Genomic DNA, 19,329 nt, shown 5'->3' with positions numbered 1-19,329 from the left:
TGTTCCTCCCTGTCCAGATGGACATCTGCTGCTGCTGCTGCCTGGGTGAGAGGCCACAGGGTATCCAGCCATCTGGGAGTTTGGATTCCCAGATGCCAGCAGATGGAGACTGGAAAACGCTGGGCTGATGAATGGCATTTTCCACCTGTGGTTAGAATCCTTGGGGGATGGCAAGTTACTCACCGCTCACCTGGATACTCCCTGAAGCTTCTGTTACTTTTATATAATTGCCCCTTCTTGTTCTCACCTGTGGTGCTGAGTTCGGCACTGGGAACACTATACATGCTCACAGATCCAGCAGCATCATCTCAAGGGCCTCGTCCTCAGCGCTGGCAATGCAGGCTGATCTCCCACAGTGGGAGTAGACAGAAAGGGCTCTGACTTGACCCCGCTGTTTCTCTACATATGAGTCCTGTCACAAGTGAATCGGCTGAGCTGCCCTGGCCAAGTGCCACTTTCACCTGCTCCCATCCCTCCCAAAGCCCCCAAACGTATAATGGTTTCATGTGCCCCAAACAGCTCACTCAGCCATAAATAAGTGAGGTAGCCATTGGAGGCAGTGGAGGGCATGGGGACCACCTTCCCCACCCCAGCCAAACCGAAAGACCCAGCAGAAGCAAGCACCTCCTGAACACCAGAATTAAATATTTTAAACAAAAATCCAATTCCAAAGGAATTGACTTTAAACATATCCATAGAGTATTCATTTTACTGTTATAATTTTGCAAGAATTCTGTTAGCTCCTGAAGGCCCAATTAAAGGATCTCTTTATTTAACTAAGGGGATTGTAAGGAGTAAAAACCCGAGATTTTCTTCTAGTAGATGCATAGACCCAGCCTGATAGAAAAAGGCTATTGGGGAAATTCACAGAAGCGTCTATTTCCATTCAATGAATAGAAAACCCCAAACTTCTGCCGGTGCTTCTAAGAAGGGAAAAATGAGAGCATGGGTTGAGTTTGCGAATGAGTCCCTCTTCTTTCTGCGACTTCTCCCTCTCCCTCTGCATTTGTCTCTTACGTGATTTCTATGCCTATTTCTCCTCTGCAGCTATCAAGTCCTCTAAGGGGAGGTGGGGTTTATTGTCTGCTTTCTTCCTTTCCCACAGCTGCTGGTAGAGCGCTTAGCACACAGCAGATTCCCAGCAATGCCTCTTAGTTCATGAACACAAATAAGTAGAATCAGAGTGGCAGGCCCTAGGCAAGGAGTGGATGGTGGGGAGTCCCATCTAGTTGATGCATCAGAAAAACTCTGAGCAAGATGCTGAATCTCTGAAGCTCAGTTTACTCAACATGAAAATGGGTCTAATAATAGATGTCCCCTCTACCTCATGGGATACTTGGAGGCTTGAAGGAGAGAAGAGATGCAAAAATCACTCTAGGTGATGGAAAAAGCCGCCTAAGGTGGTTCCCTCAAATCAGAAGGTTTCCTCGAATCAGAAAGACCTGTCACTAAAGGACACTGATGGTGGTCCCCCTTCATAAGTTCTCTCTGAGTTGGTAACACAGCAAGTAGAGTGAATAGATTCTGAACTTTCTTTTGATCCTGAATGCCCTGTGCCTGTGGACCAGCTCTATTGCTGTGCCAAGCCAATATGAGATGGTTGGGGGATGGGTGTGGGGAGAGTTCGGCGATAGATCATACATACTAAGGACAAAAAAGCCCAAGACATTTGAAACAAAGACATTCGCAGAGCCTTGTGGAAGTCCTGTAACAGCTCTAGTTCTTGCCTGCTATCTTCTTGGCCACAAAAGATCACAGACCAGTTACTATAGCAACAACTCTCCTCCAAATGTGTCCACGTTAAGATGGAGATGGAAAAGATTTTCTTATTTAAAAAAAGCAGAAAGAAAGAAACTAGGTTTTTGGATATATCTGCCATCCACCTAAAGCACTGCTCCCTTTTTGAGAAGAAAAAAGAAGCTGTTATTACGGCAAACATGCTTCTAATTCCTAGCAGTTTAATCTCCAAACTCTTGTTTTAGACTCAAAGCAGTCCATGCTTGTTCCAATACATCCAAGAGGAATGTATCTTCTCAAGAGGCAGAACTGTGAACTAGGGGATGAGGGACCCTAAGACTAGACGGTGAGAGCCTTGTCCACTTCCGGGCCACCTTCTGGCCTGGGAGGGCCCAGCCACCCTCGTCACCCAGCTCTGTGTCCACCATGCAGCCCAGTCGTACCATCTCCTCAGCCCTTCTTTCTGCTCCCCAGCTGTAGGCTTGTCTCAGTTGCTGCCGGGGGCAGTAGCTGTGTGGAATGCTTTCTGGCCTCCATGGTGTCCTGTGGTGGGAGCTGCCAGTAAGGCAGCCCTGCAGGTCTCAGTGGCTGCCAGCAAGGCAGGTTCTCAGAGCACTTTGGCGGGAACCAGGCCCTGCTGTGGCCAAGGACCTAGTCTTGGTTTTGGACTTTTCATATAAGCTTCTATGGCCTCAAGAAGAACAAAGGAAAAGGCTCTCCAAAATGAGAGAGTGGATGTGTGTGGGGCTGAGGGGAGCCCAAGCCAACCTGTCCTGCAAACTTAATTCCACCTGGGTAAGGATGTTCCTTTGATGTGCAGAGGACTTAGACCTCCCGTGTGTAGTCTGACCACCCTGCCTGTAGGAAGCAGCCTAGAGAGTCAGGTGAGGAGAACCTGCCAGACTGTTTGGAGAGAACATGGAGTCCGTGCTCGCACAGTGGGTTGGAACCTAAGAGCCCTGGGGACGCGGAGCCCCAGTTGGGGAGCAACATAAAGGCTGATCTCCCCTACAGGGAGGAGCAAACAGAAAGAACCCACAGATTTGGTTAACAGAATGCTGGGTGAGCCCAGGGCCAGAGAAGTGGGGGCCACAGGAAAAAGTTCACCCTGAAATCCCCACTGAGGATGACGCTGGGCTTCTGGAAACTGCCCCAGGACTGGGACACGAGCTGTGCCCAAGGCGTAAAACATGGGTTCCAGAATGTTGGGGAAGGCCTGCCGGGACCATCATGGAAATCAGAGGCGACATGTGATAGGCTGGGGTGTACATCGGGGCAGGGCTTACAAAACGGACAGGTGGGTGGGCGTGGCCCCGGGGAACTAGTAGGGGAGGGTGGAGTCGTCCCACTCCAGCTGGGCTTGCCTGGCTCCACTCTGCCCGTGTCTGCCCCTGCCCGCCCCTTCCTCCTCCTCCTCTTCGCTGCCCTCGGACTCGCTGCTGCTGGAGCTGTCTTCCTCCGCTTCCTCCTCCTCCTCTTCCTCGGTCTCCTCTTCCCCACGCCCTGGGGCTCCGTGTTTCTGGATGTCAGGAGAGAGAAGGGAAATGCTCATCATGGATCAGACAGAAGCCGTGTTGGCGCTTAAGTCTCTCTCTCCATTAAGGAGATAATTAGGGCCCCTTGGAACTTCCCTTAATGCTAAACCCTTGGGCCAGGAGATGGACTTTGGAAGGGAAGTCCTCTGGAGAAAGACCAGTCGGAGGACTAAGGAAAAGACAAGAAATGGTGAATTCCAAGACCCAGACTTAAGGTAAATTGTTGTGTTTTAGGTACTGTGCATTTAAGTTCATCCCATCCATCATCCAGTGAACCTTTTGGGCTAAGGTTTAGTCCTTGTTGTCTTGTTTTGTTTTAAATTTTTGGTGGACTTCTCTGGTGGCTCAGATGGCAAAGAATCTGCCTACAGTGTGGGAGACCTGGATTTGATCCCTGGGTCAGGAAGATCCCCTGGAGAAGGGAACCTACTCTAGTATTCTTGTCTGGAGAATTCCACAGACAGATGAGCCTGGTAGGCTACAGTCCATGGGGTCGCAATGAGTCAGACATGACTGAGTGACTAACACTAACACACTTACATTTTGGGCAGAACCCCACAGCATGTGGGACCCTGGTTCCTTGACCAGGGATCAAATCTGCACCCCTGTGCATTGGAAGGTGGGGTCTTAACCACTGGACCACCAGGGAAGTCCTGGGTTAAGGTTTGTTTTCTGGCATTTCTGGAACCTATTTACATGGAACTTTCCAAGTCTTTAGTGACTTGCTTCTCAGTGAGAGAATGACATTTAAGTTTGTATCCCTTTTCCAGGTGGGAAAATAATATCTCTGGGAGCAGAAGGTCTTCTAAGCCAAGATACAGGTGTGCTGCCCCTCAAAAATACTCCTTCCAGAAGGCAAAGTTCACGGTCCTCATTTTCCTTGCCTGCCCTTCGTCACCTGACTTGTGTCCTAAACTCCACTCCACTCTTTTCCAGTCTTATCCCCTCCCCTGAGCTTTTTGGTGATTCCAGTAAAATTTGATATCTGGATTTATCCTTTGAGTTGATAAACTAGCCATAAAAGACACGCACCCATGCCTGTCTTCATCCCTTTTCTGCAGTGTTTTCTCTTCTACCTTTACCTCCCCCTAAATCCTACCCATTCTTCAAGGTCTCTCTTAGGCTCCAAGAAGTCTTCCCTGGACACTCCAGCCCCAAAGGCTTGCCCTACTCCTGCTTCACTGACTGCCAGGTTAGCCCTTGGCAAGCACACTTTGGTCAGGTAATCAGACTGCTTCAGGCATAATGATCTTGCATTGCATCCCACACCCGAGGCTCAGTTCTATGAGGGTGGAAATGCTGGGGGCCCACACTGATGCACTTAGCATTACACCTCAGCACCTGATGGAAGCTTCATCAGCACGCTGGCTCTGAAACTGAAGCGTGAAGCCAGGTGGGAGGGAAACTGGGGACAGGCTAGGACACTTCATTTCTCAGTGGCACCTCGATGGCCAGTGGCCACCTTGCTTTCCTGCTCCAGCCTTTCCCTCCACCCAGCACCCATGGGCAGACCAAAGGGCACAATGGAAGTGGCTTTTGTTGGTATTCATATGCCCAGATCAGGAGCACTGGACACTCGTGTAGATTTGGGGAGCTGATGGCCAATTAGGACAATAAGAACTTTAGAATCAGGCAGTGGTGAGTTGAATACTGGTGCTGACATTACCAGTTATGGGAGCCTGAACACTTTACTTTGCCTCCCTGAGTTGGTCCCACATTGGTAAATGAGAATTGGGACTCCTACATCGCAGGTTGCTGGGAAGATTAAATGAGGTGACGTGTGCACTGAGGACCCAGGACAGTTCTGGCATGATGGGTGCTCAATAAATGGCAGCTGTTAGCATTGTGTTTTTGTATTTACCTACTCTGAGCCTCTAAGTGAGCTTTGCAGGCAGATGGAGCATAGCCACCTAATTTATACTGGTAGCTAATAAAAATTCAATCCTGAGTCCCTGAGTATGAGTCAGCTCTGAGTTAAAGACTATGGGAGAGGCCAGGGACAGACACCACTTTGCTGCTTGGCTTAAGAAATGTCTGGTTCTGTTTGTTGGCTGAGAGCAGTTCACAGGTTTTTGAGCAGTACATGCAGTGGGTGGCAAAGTGTGGACCATTCAAGTTGAGAGGGCTGGAGGAGCCCAGAGAAGGGAAGGATGAGTGGGATTAGGCTAGCTGGACAGGGCTTCTGGCACAGAATGGATGGAACCCAGTGGAGGAGAGACATCCCGCTTCAAGCTCCCAGTCCCTGCCTGAGGATCACCTCCATGGGGTTGACCGTGATAGTGAGTGCAGAATCGTCCCAGTCCATCTCTGCTTCCTTGGCAGCCTCAGTCTCTTGGATGAAGTGCTGGTGGGCGATCCGGACCCGGTACACGCCCATGGCCACGACAAACACTAGCATGCACACGGAGATGATGATGACCACTGTGGCAATGCTTGGGACCACTGGAACGAGGAAGGAATTCACATGGCATAGTGAGCAAAGGACTAGCTTACTCTCGGGATGCAACATGATTGAAACATTCACGTGTAGCTTAAAATCTGCCTACACGTACCTCAGCTGGAGGACTCTGGGTCAGCACCTTAGTCTCTCTGGGCTTCTCTTTTGTCATCTATCGATAATGTAATAGACTTAATCATATGTTTATTGCCTGCATCTATGTCTCTATTTCTGCTTTGTAAATAAGATCATCTATACCAATTTTTTCAGATTCCACATAATGCTTTAATATACCATATTTGTTTTTATCTTTCTGACTTACTTTACTCTGTAGGACATCCTAGGTCCAGCCACAGCTCTACAAATGACCCAGTTTTGTTCCTCTTTATGGCTGAGTAATACTCCATTGCATGTATGTATGCCACATCTTTATCCACTCCTCTGCTGATGGACGGGTAGGTTGTTTCCGTGCCCTGATTATTGTAAACAATGCTGTAATTTGGTACTATGTATAAAGTAGATAACTAATGAGAACCAACTGTATAGCACAGGGAACTCTGCTCAATGCTGTGGTGATCCAAATGGGAAGAAAATCCAAAAATCACCTACGTATAGGTGATTCACTTTTCTGTAGAGTAGAAACTAACACAACATTGTAAAGCAACTATAATCCTATATATAGGATTATATATACATATACTTAATCATTCCTATCCCATGGGTAGTTTTGAGACGTAAATGAAATAATCTGTGTGAATTTCCACAGAGGCACACAGCAGGTGCTTAATAAATGCACACTCTCTTTTATCTCTTTCTTTTTCCATCAAAGTACAGGGCAGCTGCCCTGAGAGCCAGAAACTGTGGAGTTCAATCAGGACAGAGAGAAGTGCCCACCAGACAGGAAGACAATATTGTAAGTGCTGGAACAGAAGGAAGGGTAGGAGCCTTTTCAATATGGTGCAGTCGTGTGTGTGAGCATACATGAGGTGTTCAGGGAAAGTGCCACGTAGCATAGCTTTGAGTTGGGCCTAAAAAGATGCTAAATTTTACCCCAGCCCTGTGTGCGAACATCTTTTATCCTACACTGCCTGTAACTCCCTGTATACTTGACCAGCTCCCTCCCAAGGCTGTGAGCAGCTCAGAGCCAGTCTCATAGCTTCTCCATAGCCGGGTGCCCCCTTCAGTTCTGGCTGCTGCACCCTAATTGTTGAGTTGCAATGACCACCTGGCCTCCTGAGGTCCCTCCCCCCAGGTGACCCACCTGAACTGTGCTGGATGCTAGTCTGGGACTCCGGGTGGTGGACGGACTGGAGGAATGGTGGCTGCGCAATAAGGTGGTTGACGTGCTCACTGTCCGGTACTCTGACCTCATGGAGGACGCTGACCTGGGAAGAGCAGGGAGAAGGTGCTCTGACGGGGAGTGGCCGGTGGACCAGTGTTGGCAGTTTCCTGAATACATGAGGGAGTGAACGGGTGAGCTGGGCTTCCCTCATCACTGCAGGACTCACTCACCTCCAGGTTGAACTCATTGCTGGTGTAGCGCCCGTTGAGTTCTGAGCACTTGATCCTGAAGTGCCGGGACTCCAGGGCAGCCGGACGCCAGTTGCGGTAACGGATGTGACGCAGCACCTGCTCATAGCGGCTCATGGAGCCCACACCTGTGCCAAGAGACCACACCTGTCATAAGAACGCAGAAGAGGAGATGCTGTGGAGACAGACTGTGCCTACAGAGAGCGTGGGTCTCCCCTGAATTCGGCCAGGGTAAGAGCTGGGGGTATTTAGGGGCAGACAATGTGCGAAAGCAGACGTCCCAGGAACCAATTAAGCTGAAGCACAGATTTTCCATGTAGACTGGCTCTCACTGGAACGTTTGACCTCAATCTGCCAAATGCTGCTGTAATACTTGCTGAGATCAAATATGATAAGAGCAGGCTTTCGCCTAGTTTCTACAGAAGACTTCCTCAGGAATGGAATGGAAGCCAGGACCAGAGGAGGCTGGAGAAGCTTGTCCATAGAGGGGCTAGAAGTCCACGCTTTGAGCTCAAGTGTTCCCTCCTGACCTCCTCCATAGGTGATGGAGCTCCCATTGCACTCAACTCCCTGGAGGTGAGAGGGGACCACTGGGTCCAGGATTGAGCACCACCTTACCGTAGATGGAGTAACCTGCTGTGGAGTTGGTGGCATCCAGGTGTCGCTGGTGGAGCTCACTGTGGTTGAGCTCCAAGCACTCCTGTCTGGGGTCCAAGTCCCCTCCCAGCACTAAAATGTCACAGAAATCTAAGTTGTGAAGCATTTCTTCTAAAACTGCTGATTTGGGGGCTGTGGGAAGAGACAATGAGAAACATGGGCATGAGGACAGCACAGATATTGGCTCCCACACACCCCCTCCTCCATGTCTGTACCCCAGTTTCAGGCTGGGTCAGGAGCAGAGGCTGTAAGTCCCCCCAGGTCACCATCTCTGCTCGGATGGATGTCCAGGCGGCCCTTGAGGCTGGGCAGCATGAATTTGTGTGAAGAGCGTGAATACTGCAGTCAGAAGATGTGAATCTGAGTACTAGCACTGCTCCTGAGAACCTGTCTAGTTTACCTGTTGATTTCCTCATCCACAAAGAGGGCGAGGGCATTGAGAGGATGGAAAACAGTGTCTGGCTCTGTATGATTTCAGTACCTTTAAACTATGAAAATTTGCACCTTGTTTAATATGTTCTGTGTCTCTGAGTTTATAGTCTATGGGAACTTGAATAGAATTTGTATCCTGCCGTTGTGTGAAAGTTGTATAAATCTTAAGTATGTTGAGTTGGTTCATAGTGCTTTTCAGGTCTACTACATCACCTCTACTTTTCTATTCATTCTATTAATTTTTGAGAGTTTATTTTGAAACTCCAACTAAAAATCTTATCTACTTAAAAAGTAATTGTAATATATAGTGGAGCTGCAGTCACAAAGAGTTGGACACAACTGAGTGAGTGAACAACAAATAGTGGAACTATATGTAACTTTGTTCTGTATTTTCCAAGTCTCCTGTAAATGTATTATCATACTTTTATAATTTGAAAAAGAAAAAAGGAAAGAAAAAAATGAAAATGGTGTCTGGCACAGAGTAGATGCTCAAGAAGAACTGGTCTCCTTTGGGACCAGAGGTGAGTGCCCCTCCAAGAGGCTCTCACAGCTTTCCCCACGTGGTTATGGCGTATGTCTCTGTTGTTCCCAATAGACTCTGATTTTCTCTGAAGCCCTTTGCATGACTGACTCCTCAGTATCTGACCCAGAGGCTGACAGACAGCTGCATTATGACACATTGCTCAAGTGGAGGTGCACTGTTGATATAATTAAGTAAGTAAATTGGTTAGTTGGCAAGCTACTGGTCAGCTTAGCTGTCCTTGACTGATATTATGACACCCAAGTTTCCCAGAGGATGTCTGAGTACTTGAATGCTAGACAGCTTGGTAGTCCTAAATTAAACTCCTGCTTTAAAATAAAAGTGATTGGTGTTTGTGGAGTCTTTGCTTTATGCTAGGCACAGTGCAGAGGAAATCCTGACAGGCACTAGAGGAGGTACCATTATTATCCCCATTTCCCTGAGTGGGGAATAGACAGTCCATGAACTGGGCTAGATTGCCTGGGGTTACACAGACAGCTGGGGAGGAGCTGGGATGGCAACCATGACCTTCTTATTTTTTAAAGATTTTTTTGATGTGGATCATTTTTAAAGTCTTTATTGAAGTTGTTACAATATTGCTCTGTTTTATGTGTTTTTTTTTTTTTTTTTTTTTTTGGCTAAGAGGTATGCAGAATTTTAGCTTCCTGACCAGAGAACAAACCTGCACCCCCTGCATTGGAAGGCAAATCTTAACCACTGGACCACTAGTGCATGCGTGCTAAGTCGCTTCAGTCATTTCTGACTCTTTGTGACCCTATGGACCATAGCCCTCCAGGCTCCTCCGTCCGTGAGATTCTCCAGGCAAGAATACTGGAGTGGGTTGCCATGTCCTTCTCCAGGGGATCTTCCTGACCCAGGGAACCCATGTCTTTTATGTCTCCTGCATTGGCTAGTTCTTTACCACCTGGGAAGCCCTACCAGGGAAGTCCCCAACCATGACTTTCTGATTTCATACTTTGCGAAAGTCTCAGCCTCTGGGCTGTTGCTCTTCAAATGTTTTTGATGTTGCAGGCCTTTATTAAAAATTTTGTGAGCTGAGATCATTTAAATAAGTATATTTAATCATTAAGCAGACTGTTTTATTTTGTGCATGATTAAACATTTATGAAAACAGAAATTTTAAAAGGATTCACAAAAGATGAGAGAGCTATTTTGAAATAATTATTTTATTTTGTTTAATTTTTAAGGAATACCCAAAATATTTTTTATTCTCACTGGATATGTGTTATTAATAAATAATTCCATATGCTTAATTTTAAAAGGCTTGCTAATGTCAATGGCTTTGTGTATTGTTGGCAAAATCTAAAATCACATTAATAAACACTTAACAAGGTCTATTATTAATAATGGTGCATGTATATCTCTCTTTCAAATGGCATATGGTTTCTGGGGTTTCTCTGGAGCCATATTCTTCTCTTCTGAGGTCAGGTTGGGTCATCTTTGCTCCTAGGACCCTACGTGGTTGACTGATTGCTCCCTCTAGGCAGAGGTGTGTTGACCCCACAATCTTCTTTTTCTCTCGTGCTTGCATAATGGGCTAAATGTTCCATTGGCAGTTTCCCTGCTTCCCACTGCCCTAAAGGGACTGTTCTGGGCTGAGGAACTTATTGGAAAATCAGCCATGGTTGGTCCTGGAGGAGCTCCTTGTCTGGTTATTAGTAAATAGATAATCACCAACCATGGGCCTGCCAATGTGTGTGAGAGGGAGCCTTAGTGGTTGGGGGGGCATACAGAGTGGTTGGGGGTGTATAGTCTGGGGTCAGGCTGGGGGCTGACCCAGTGGTTGGGGGCTGCCCTCTGGAGGAGACATTGAAGGTAGACTGTTTTTTTCAGTGATAATAGGGAATAGGACAGAGAAGGACCTTCCAGGCTGAGGACAGACCATGAGCAGATGTGTAAACTAACACAGAGGTGTTGGGGTAGAGAGGGGTGTGTGTGTCGGTGGTACTGAAACAGCACAGTAAGTGAATCCATGGGGGCAGAAGAAGGATGGTGGAGAGGGTCACTGGTGGAAGTGCCATTAGCCTGCTTGTTTACTGCACCCACAATAATGATTATTCTTACAACCATAACAGTAAAAATTTAAAAGTACTAATAATAGCTCTCAGGCACTTGGCTACATGGTTTGCATGCACTTCTCATAAACAGAAGGTGACACATGGACCCATATAATTGCTTGTCGCTGGACTACCTGTATGCTGATGTCAGGCCTCGAGAATTCAGATACTCTTAGCTATGGCCTGCAGCTCGTGCAATCAGAGTCTCTCTTTTTCTGTCTGATTTCAGCCACAAATGAGGACCAGAGGGAAGATCACATGACCCAATTCACCTTGGAGTGTAACTGGAAGATGGTTCTGCCTGGACAGTTGGCCCAATACCATCTATTTTTGTGAGCATAGAAGGACAGCCTTGCCAGGCATCCCATTCCTAGGGACCAGCGTGGATTAAGGCAGTGGGTAATTAGGATTATTATAGAAGCAGTCCTTCAGGGTCTCAGCCCCACTGGCACTAGCACATCATTAGCAGCTGCTTTTGGAGGCAGAAATGGAGAGTCAAAAATATTCATTTGGAGGAGGAGGCAAAGATGGTTCTCAAACATATTCTTCCCGTAGCTCTGGCCCCAGAGGTCTCCTGCCTTCTTTCTTTATCTTTCCATCTTTCTTCCCCTACCAGCTGAATACACTATAGATTTCAGATCAATGTAGTGTTTCTTCCTAGCAGGTAATTCAAATTATGTTTACTGAACAGCCCTCCCAACCATAAAACCACTGGAAAGAACAATTGCAAAGTTCCCTGAGAGTTGAGTGTGATATTACTGAAGGACATGTTTGCTGCTGCTAAGTCACTTCAGTCGTGTCCAACTCTGTGCGACCCCAGAGATGGCAGCCCACCAGGCCCCCCTGTCCCTGGGATTCTCCAGGCAAGAACATTGGAGTGGGTTGCCAATGTATATATTAAGATGCAGCTAAAGCTTCTTTAGCTTTTCTTCTGATCACCAGAATGATACATGCCTACTACAGAACATTTTGCAGTTGTAGAAAAGTGAACAGTAGAAACAAATGAGCTCTCATTCTGCTTTTCAGAGACTGTTAGCACTAAGTGTGTTTCCTTCTGGGCATTTTTCTGTGTTTTTTTTTTTTTTCTTGACATAGTTGTGATCAGTATGTGTGTAGATACTCTCTAATTCACTTCTTGCTTTTTTTTTTTTTTTTTTTAAACTTACAGTTTGGCATAAGTGCCTCCCCTCTGGCATCATACCTCTTATATGTTGTTGCAGTTCAGTCGCTAAGGTGTGTCGACTCTTTGTGACCCCATGGACTGTAGCACACCAATCCATGTTTGTGTTTCACCATCTCCCTGAGTTTGTTCAAACTCATGTCCATTGACCCAGTGATGCCATGGCATCACCTCTTAGGTGGGGGTACCACAATTTGCTAAGGCATTCACTCCCCTCTGTTATGTATCTGCATTATCTCCAGGACTTTTTGTTCTGTTATAGATTGCCCCACTATGGTGAACAACACTGTTGTCCTGAAGTGTGATTTAACAAGAAACATACTTTATGTGAGAATTTAAGGTCTACCATCCCTCGACCCAGTGTATGCACCTGTACCTGTGGTCTTCAAGTCACTGGGAGCCTCAGCTTTGGTGAAGGTGCTCACAATCTTGATGTCAGGGAAGAGGATCACCCCTCTGGCACTTTCAAACTGGGCGGCGGGTCTCCAGAAGCGGTCTGTGCCATGGAGGGTGATCTGGGGCTCGACCGCCTGCAGCACCATCACGTAGGCATCTATGTCGGGGATGCTGATACACACATCTTCTCCAAAGCACCTGGGGAAACAGCAGTCATTGCTGAAACCATCCATCATCCAATATGGACAAGATACCTGCAGCCACCTCTAGTCCTCAATGAGACATCCTGACTGCTTGAGAGCCTCTGATGATGTCAGCAGACATTCAAATTTAAAGTTACATTATTGGCTCAAGTGGTAAAGAATCCGCCTGCGGTGCAAGAGATATAGGAGACAGGGTTCAATCCCTGGGTCAGAAAGATCTCCTGCAGTAGGAAATGGCAACCCACTCCAGTATTCTTGCCTGGGAAATCCCATGGACAGTGGAGTCTGGTGGGCTACAGTCCACAGGGTCACAAAGAGTCAGACATGACTGAACATGAACACATATAGTCAAAACTACTAGCAATCTAGGGACATAAAAAAAGATTGACTTCTAGGAGAAATGGGAATTTTCTATACCTAGCAACAAGTAACCACTAAGTGACCTTTAATTATCCTTTAACAAAGTAATCAACAGCAACATTAATTAGACAGCAACTGCTCACTCTGTGCATAAGGATTTAGTAAACAAGTTGTCTCGCTGGTTAGTTACAGCCATCTTACTAGGTGAGACCCCAGGGCTAGTCTCCCCTATCTGCTGGAGCATATATGTGTTCTCTCTCTATGAGGATATCACACACGTGTGTGCCTGTTCCAGATGTACCAGTAGACTGCTATTGTAACCACACTCCTTTGCCCTGATGCACTGTCACAAAAATGTCTGGGGGCCATGGTGGTGTGACAACAAGAACAAAGCCTGGGAAGTGAGACAGGCAAAGGTCCACACCCGACTCTGCCACTTCTGGGCTTGGAGGATCTGGGCAGGGAGCACGACTCCTGTGAACCTCAGTCTCTTTATCTATACAATGGGACAATAATTACCTTATAGTAGTAAGGCTTAAATGCAGGTGACATGTAGATAGGAAGCCACTCAAGAGCCTGCATCGTGGTTGGAGCTCAGTAAATGCTGACAGACTAACACTCTCGTCAGACCTCAGGGATGTGTGTCACTGGCATACTTTGCTGCTCCTTGCGACCAAGACCCAGGCTACATGGAGAACCCTAGGGTCTAGATGGATGCTCTGGGAGTGATGGTGGACTCCAGCTGGTGGGAGCCATCAGCTTACATCCTTTGGCAAGGTTCCTGGGGGCAGGATAGGCTAAGCCACTCCATCTTTTTCTCCAGGGCGGGCTGGGTGTGGCCATGGTGGTGGGCTCTTGCTCCCACTTTTTATTTTTTTGGCCTTTGTGGCACCAGCAGCCACTCCCCTTGCCAGTTTATGGAAGCCTGGTCCTAGAGCTGGAGACCAGCAGTCTGGTCTCTTCTTCACTACAGTGTAGGGCTGACCTGGAGGTCAGCTACCTGTTCCCTATCGTAGCCTCCAGGGGTGGCCTTTAGGGTGGAGGTGGGAGCACTTTCTCCATCACTAGAACTGTTGGATGTATTTGCCATCTGTGAGCTCTGTTTTGGCATCTGTCCCAGGCCCCAGCAACATGGTAGGCAGCAGACCCATCTTTCCCACCCTTCTTGCTGTCTTTCTGGGTCCTCCTAATGGCTCCAGGTGCCAGGTGACTCCCTTTATGCTTCTCAGGAGTTTTTCTGGGATCCCTTTCCTAGCGGCCCTCCCAGGCAGATGTTTGGCTGAGAAACAATTTGATAGACTAGTAAAGGTGTTATCTAAATGTCACAGTGATAGTCTTATCTCCTTAATTTAACTCTGATCCCTGGGGACAAGAACTATGCCTTCTCTTTCTCTTGCATACTTATTGTATTTAGCAACTCTATCAAGGCTAGGTTGTTTAATTTAATTCAATTAATAAACACTTGTGAAGCATGATACTATACATAGAAAAATCCTAAAGATGCTACCAAAATCTATGAGAACTAATAAATGAATTCAGTAAGTTGCAGGATACAAAATTAATATGCAGAAATCTATTGCATTTCTATATACTAACAACGATCTATCAGAAAAAGGAAAAGAAAACCATTTACATTTGCATCAGAAAGAATAAAATACCTAGGGATAAATCTAATTAAGAAGGTAGAATGTCTGTACTCAGAAACTACAAAACACTGATGAAAGAAATTAAAGATGTTACAAACAAATGGAAAGTTATGTATGGCATGTTCATGGATTGGAAGAATTAATACTATTAAATTGGCCATCCAAGTCAATCTACAGAGTCAATGCAATCTCTATCACAACGCCAAGGGTATTTTTTTTTAACCAAACTAGAACAAAAAATTCTAAAATTTGTATAAAACCTTAAAAGATCTCAAAAAGCCAAAACAGTCTTGACAAAGAGGAACAAAGCTGAAGGTCACTGAAGTCACTCCCTGACTTCAGACCATGCTGCCAATCTAGAGTGATCCAAACAGGTATGGTACTGGCACAAAGAAAGACATGTAGATCAATGCAATAGAATAGAGAGCTCAGAACTGAGCTCATGCAGAGATGGTCAATTAATAAATGACAAAGGAGGCAAAAATATAAAATGAGGAAAAGACAGCTTCAATAGATGTTGGAAAAACTGGACAGCTACATGCAAAAGAAACAAACTGGACTACTTTCTCACATCATACACAAAAATAAACTCAGAATGAGTAAGACCCGAAACCATAAAACTCCTAGAAGCAAACACAGAAAGTATGCTCTTTGACATTAGTCTCAGCAATATTATTTTGGATCTGTCTCGTCAGGCAATGGAAACAAAAGCAAAAATAAACACATGGGACTATATCCAACTAAAAAGCTTTTGCACAGTGAAGGAAACTCTCAACAATATAAAAAGGCAGCCTAACGAATGGGAGAAGATATTTGCAAATGATGTATATAGTAAAGAGGACTTCTCAGGTGGTACAGTGGTAAAGAATCCGCCTCCCAATGCAGGAGACACAGGAGATGTGGGTTTGATCCCTGGGTTGGGAAGATCCTCTGGAATAGAAGATGGCAACCCACTCCAGTATTCCTGTCTGGAAAATTCCATGGACATAGGAGCCTGGTGGGTTGTAGTCCATGGGGTCACAAAGAGTCAGACACGACTGAGCACATACACTATATAGTAAGGGGTTAAGATCCAAAATAGGCAAGAAACTCACAACTCTACAGCAAAAAACAGATAACCCAACTGAAAGATGGGCAGAGGACCCGAGCAGACATTTTTGCAAAGATTTACAGATGGCTGACAGACACATGAAGAGATGTTCAATATCAGTAGTCAGCAGGGAAATGTGAATCAAAACCACTAGGTACCACCTCACCCCATCAGAATGGCTAATATCAAAAATAAAGTAAATAATAAGTGTTGGCGAGGATGCAGAGAAAAGGAAGCCTCTATGCACTACTGGTGGAAATGCAAATTGGTGCTGCCGCTATGGTAAAGTATGGAGGGTCCTCATAAAAACTAAACAGACTTGCTGTATAATCCAGCAATTTCATTTCTGAGTATTTTCCTGAACAGTGCCAATTTGGTAAGATATATGCACACTAATGCTCGCTGCAGCATTATTTACACACATTAACTACGACATGGAAGCAGTCTAACACTCCAAGGACAGATGGATAAAGAAGATGTGGATTTATATATTTATGGTAAATACATATTTGTGTATATATATATAGTATATATATTTAAAATATAATTAGACATATTTATCATATATATATATAGTATATATCTAAGAGATATATTAATACTATAGCACTAATAAATTATATATATATATACACAATGGAATATTACTAAGTCATAAGAAAGAATAAAATCTTACAGTTTGCAACAATATGAATAGAGGATGTTATGTTAAGTGACATAAGTCAGACAGAGAAAGACGGTAGGATTTCACTTACATGTGGAATCTAAAAAACCAAACCAAACCAGACTCATAGATACAGAGAACAAAGAGGTGGTGGCCAGGAGGGTGGGGGTTGGGGTTGGGGTGAAATAGGTGAAGGAAGTTAAGAGGTACGCACCTCCAGTGATAAAATATCCACAGGGATGTGACATACAGCATAAGGAATATGCTCAATAGCACTGTAATAACTTTCTATAGTGACATATGGTTACCAGATTTATCATGGTTATCGTTTCATAATGTGTGCAAATGTCAGATCACTATGCAGTACACCTGAAAGTAACATAATATTTTACATCAATTATATTTCACTTAAAAAAAAACAAAAGGAGAACACAAATCCACTGGGGTGGCCTCAAAGGGACAGCAGAGAAGCTGCCAGCAGCTGAAGAGAGGTGAATCCTATTTTGCAAGAGAATATCCCAGGGACTATCCTTGATGCCTTGGCTGGGCCCCAGGCTGCCTAGCATCTACTCACTGGACTTTGGAAGAGACTTTCAGGCGCCGCACACCCGCAGTTGGGAACTGCCTGGAGTTGATGTAGGAGACCTTCTGGAGGGCACGGTTGATATTCCCGATGTCATCACCTTCCATTACCAGGACGGACTGCGAGGGGTTGAAATGATACTGGAAGACAGGGGTATCACAGGAGAGAATAGTCAGGCATGTTCACAGTTCCACGGAGACCCTCCATCTCCATACAAAGGCCACTGAGGCATCTCCAGAGCTTGTGGAAGTGCAGCAGCTGTGTGCACAGTGACTTTTAATCCCTCAATCTCTACTCTCCCCTGGTGGACTTTGGGACTGTCCTCTGTAAGATTGCCTGAGATTATAAACTCCTGGTAATACTACCCTGAGCCACAGGATAAATCCTTTTTAGTCATCATGCTCCTGTGGTCCAGCCTTTAGTGGGCTCATGCTCGAGGCTACTATGAGGTCCTTCTCAGAAACTTTCAGCTCCTGGACTGCCCACCCCTTCAGCTGACAGCCTGGAAACCAGGGACTTCAGCTCCTTTTGCTGTTTTGACTTTGACCTTGAACTGCTCCTCCATTCACCCTGCACTCCACTTCCTCACCCCATGTCCCATCTTTTCAGCTTCCAATCATAAAGTTCATTTTTAAGTTAATGGCCTTCTCTCTGTCTTAGATCTGATTCTTGATCTTGCCTTCTTGGTGCTAAACTTTGGTTTCCCAGGACTTTTAATCACTTGATATTTACATACCTGTCACCTGCCTATCCATCCCATTTGGGGTCCCTAGTATCTCATATTCAGTGAAGGTCAAGGGGCTATGATGCTACCCACTGAGTCACTTGGGTTCTCAAACCAGATAAATTCAATCCAAACTTCTGTCTCTTCCATGGCATTATTCCATCTTCCGCAGTTACTTTATTTCTGAATGAAGCGTGGAGAACTGCTTTTGTACTAATCTGAGTTACTGACCTTGACACACTTCTGAGTAATAACTATTAGGAACTGCTATCAGTAATATGCCAGGGACTTATCTGTGGATTCAGATTTTGTATCCAGTACTCGTGTCATAGGAGAGAGAGACATGGCTATATTTTAATGTAGCTACTTGCCAACAATTATTTATATTTTTGAATAGATAACATATCCACATGGTTCAAATATATATGAATATATATGTATATATATATGAATATGTGTGTGTATGTATATATATATATATATATGGCTTCCCTGGTAGTTCAGTGTTGAAGAACTTGCCTGTCAATGCTGGAGACATGGGTTTGATCCTGGGTTAGGAAGATCCTTTGGAGAAGGAAATGGCAACCTACTCCAGTATTCTTTCTGGAAAATCCCATGGACAGAGAAGACTGGAAGACTACAGTCCTTGGGATCGCAAAGAGTCAGACATGACTGAGCAACTAGACAACAACAACAGTGTGTGTGTGTGTGTGTGTGTGCACTAAGTGAAATTGTCCATCTTATTTCTATCTCCTGTGAAACTAATTTCCCCAACCCCATCCCACAGGTGATCACTGTTCCATTAATTTCTTAGTACAAATTGCATTATTATTCATAATCAGTTATTTCTCCTCCTAAGAGAAGGAAATGGCAACCCACTCCAGTGTGCTTGCCTGGAGAATCCCAGGGCCGAGGAGCCTGGTGGGCTGCCGTCTATGGGGTCACACAGAGTCAGACACGACTAAAGTGACTTAGCAGCAGCAGCAGCAGTGAAAGGCTTATACAAGCCTGTCAACAGGTTTAATCACATAACTTATGGTACCCTTCTACAGGATATACATTTTTGTCCTGTTGCACTCAATAGTGGTCATGTGACTTGCTTGGCTAACAGAGAGTGGGCCAATGTATTATTTGGTTCACAACCTCGGTAGAAGATTTAACAGCCAGTTAATTCATGGTCCCATGTCCCTTTCCCTCTGCCACGAAAACTGCAAGGTTCCCCAATGGTCTAACAGCCTGGGTCTCACAGTGAGGGGGGTATGGATAAGACTGCAGCTAATTTTTAGTGGGCATGAAGTGTGTACAATTTAAAAAATTTCTATATATTGAAATTTTAAAGTCATTTGTTACTGCAGCATAACATAGCCTGTCCTGACAGTTATATTTAAGCATTTAATGAATGTGTAATCAGTGAATATAGATTCCCATTTTTTTTCTTTCTTCCACCAAAGATAGCTTGTTACATGCTATCCTGTACTTTGCTTTTTCACTTAGCTTGTGTCTTGGAGGTCTTGTCTTTTTTTTTCAAGTTGTATAATATTATTTAATATTAAATAA

General features: G+C 45.3%; 1 protein-coding gene and 1 long non-coding RNA gene across 3 annotated transcripts in view; one reads left to right on the top strand and one right to left on the bottom strand.

The window, feature by feature from the left end:
• Nucleotides 1-676: 676 nt before the first annotated feature.
• CLSTN2 (calsyntenin 2) overlaps nucleotides 677-19,329 on the bottom strand; it is a 729,802-nt gene continuing 711,149 nt past the window's right edge. The window contains exons 11-17 of one of the 2 annotated variants that reach the window (XM_086316698.1): nucleotides 17,040-17,188; nucleotides 12,477-12,700; nucleotides 7,858-8,028; nucleotides 7,222-7,367; nucleotides 6,971-7,094; nucleotides 5,530-5,714; nucleotides 677-3,256 (exon numbers count right to left, since the gene is read on the bottom strand). In XM_086316698.1, coding sequence (XP_086172824.1) covers nucleotides 3,059-3,256; nucleotides 5,530-5,714; nucleotides 6,971-7,094; nucleotides 7,222-7,367; nucleotides 7,858-8,028; nucleotides 12,477-12,700; nucleotides 17,040-17,188 — 1,197 coding nt within the window. In that variant the 3' untranslated portion in view covers nucleotides 677-3,058. The remainder of the gene's footprint in view (nucleotides 3,257-5,529; nucleotides 5,715-6,970; nucleotides 7,095-7,221; nucleotides 7,368-7,857; nucleotides 8,029-12,476; nucleotides 12,701-17,039; nucleotides 17,189-19,329) is intronic. The other variant, XM_086316709.1, reaches the window with a different exon arrangement.
• On the top strand, nucleotides 7,362-10,213 carry LOC147379201 (uncharacterized). Its single transcript, XR_015132541.1, has 3 exons — nucleotides 7,362-7,815; nucleotides 8,924-9,042; nucleotides 9,492-10,213. It is a non-coding gene; the product is annotated as an uncharacterized LOC147379201 (long non-coding RNA).

The sequence above is a fragment of the Bos grunniens genome, chromosome 1 (genome assembly GCF_055505025.1).
Source record: "Bos grunniens cultivar Pamir isolate PY7600 chromosome 1, Bosgru_T2T1.0, whole genome shotgun sequence".
NCBI classification, from domain to species: domain Eukaryota; kingdom Metazoa; phylum Chordata; class Mammalia; order Artiodactyla; family Bovidae; genus Bos; species Bos grunniens.
Note: the sequence above shows the minus strand (reverse complement) of the source record. Positions and strands in the feature narration are given on the sequence as shown.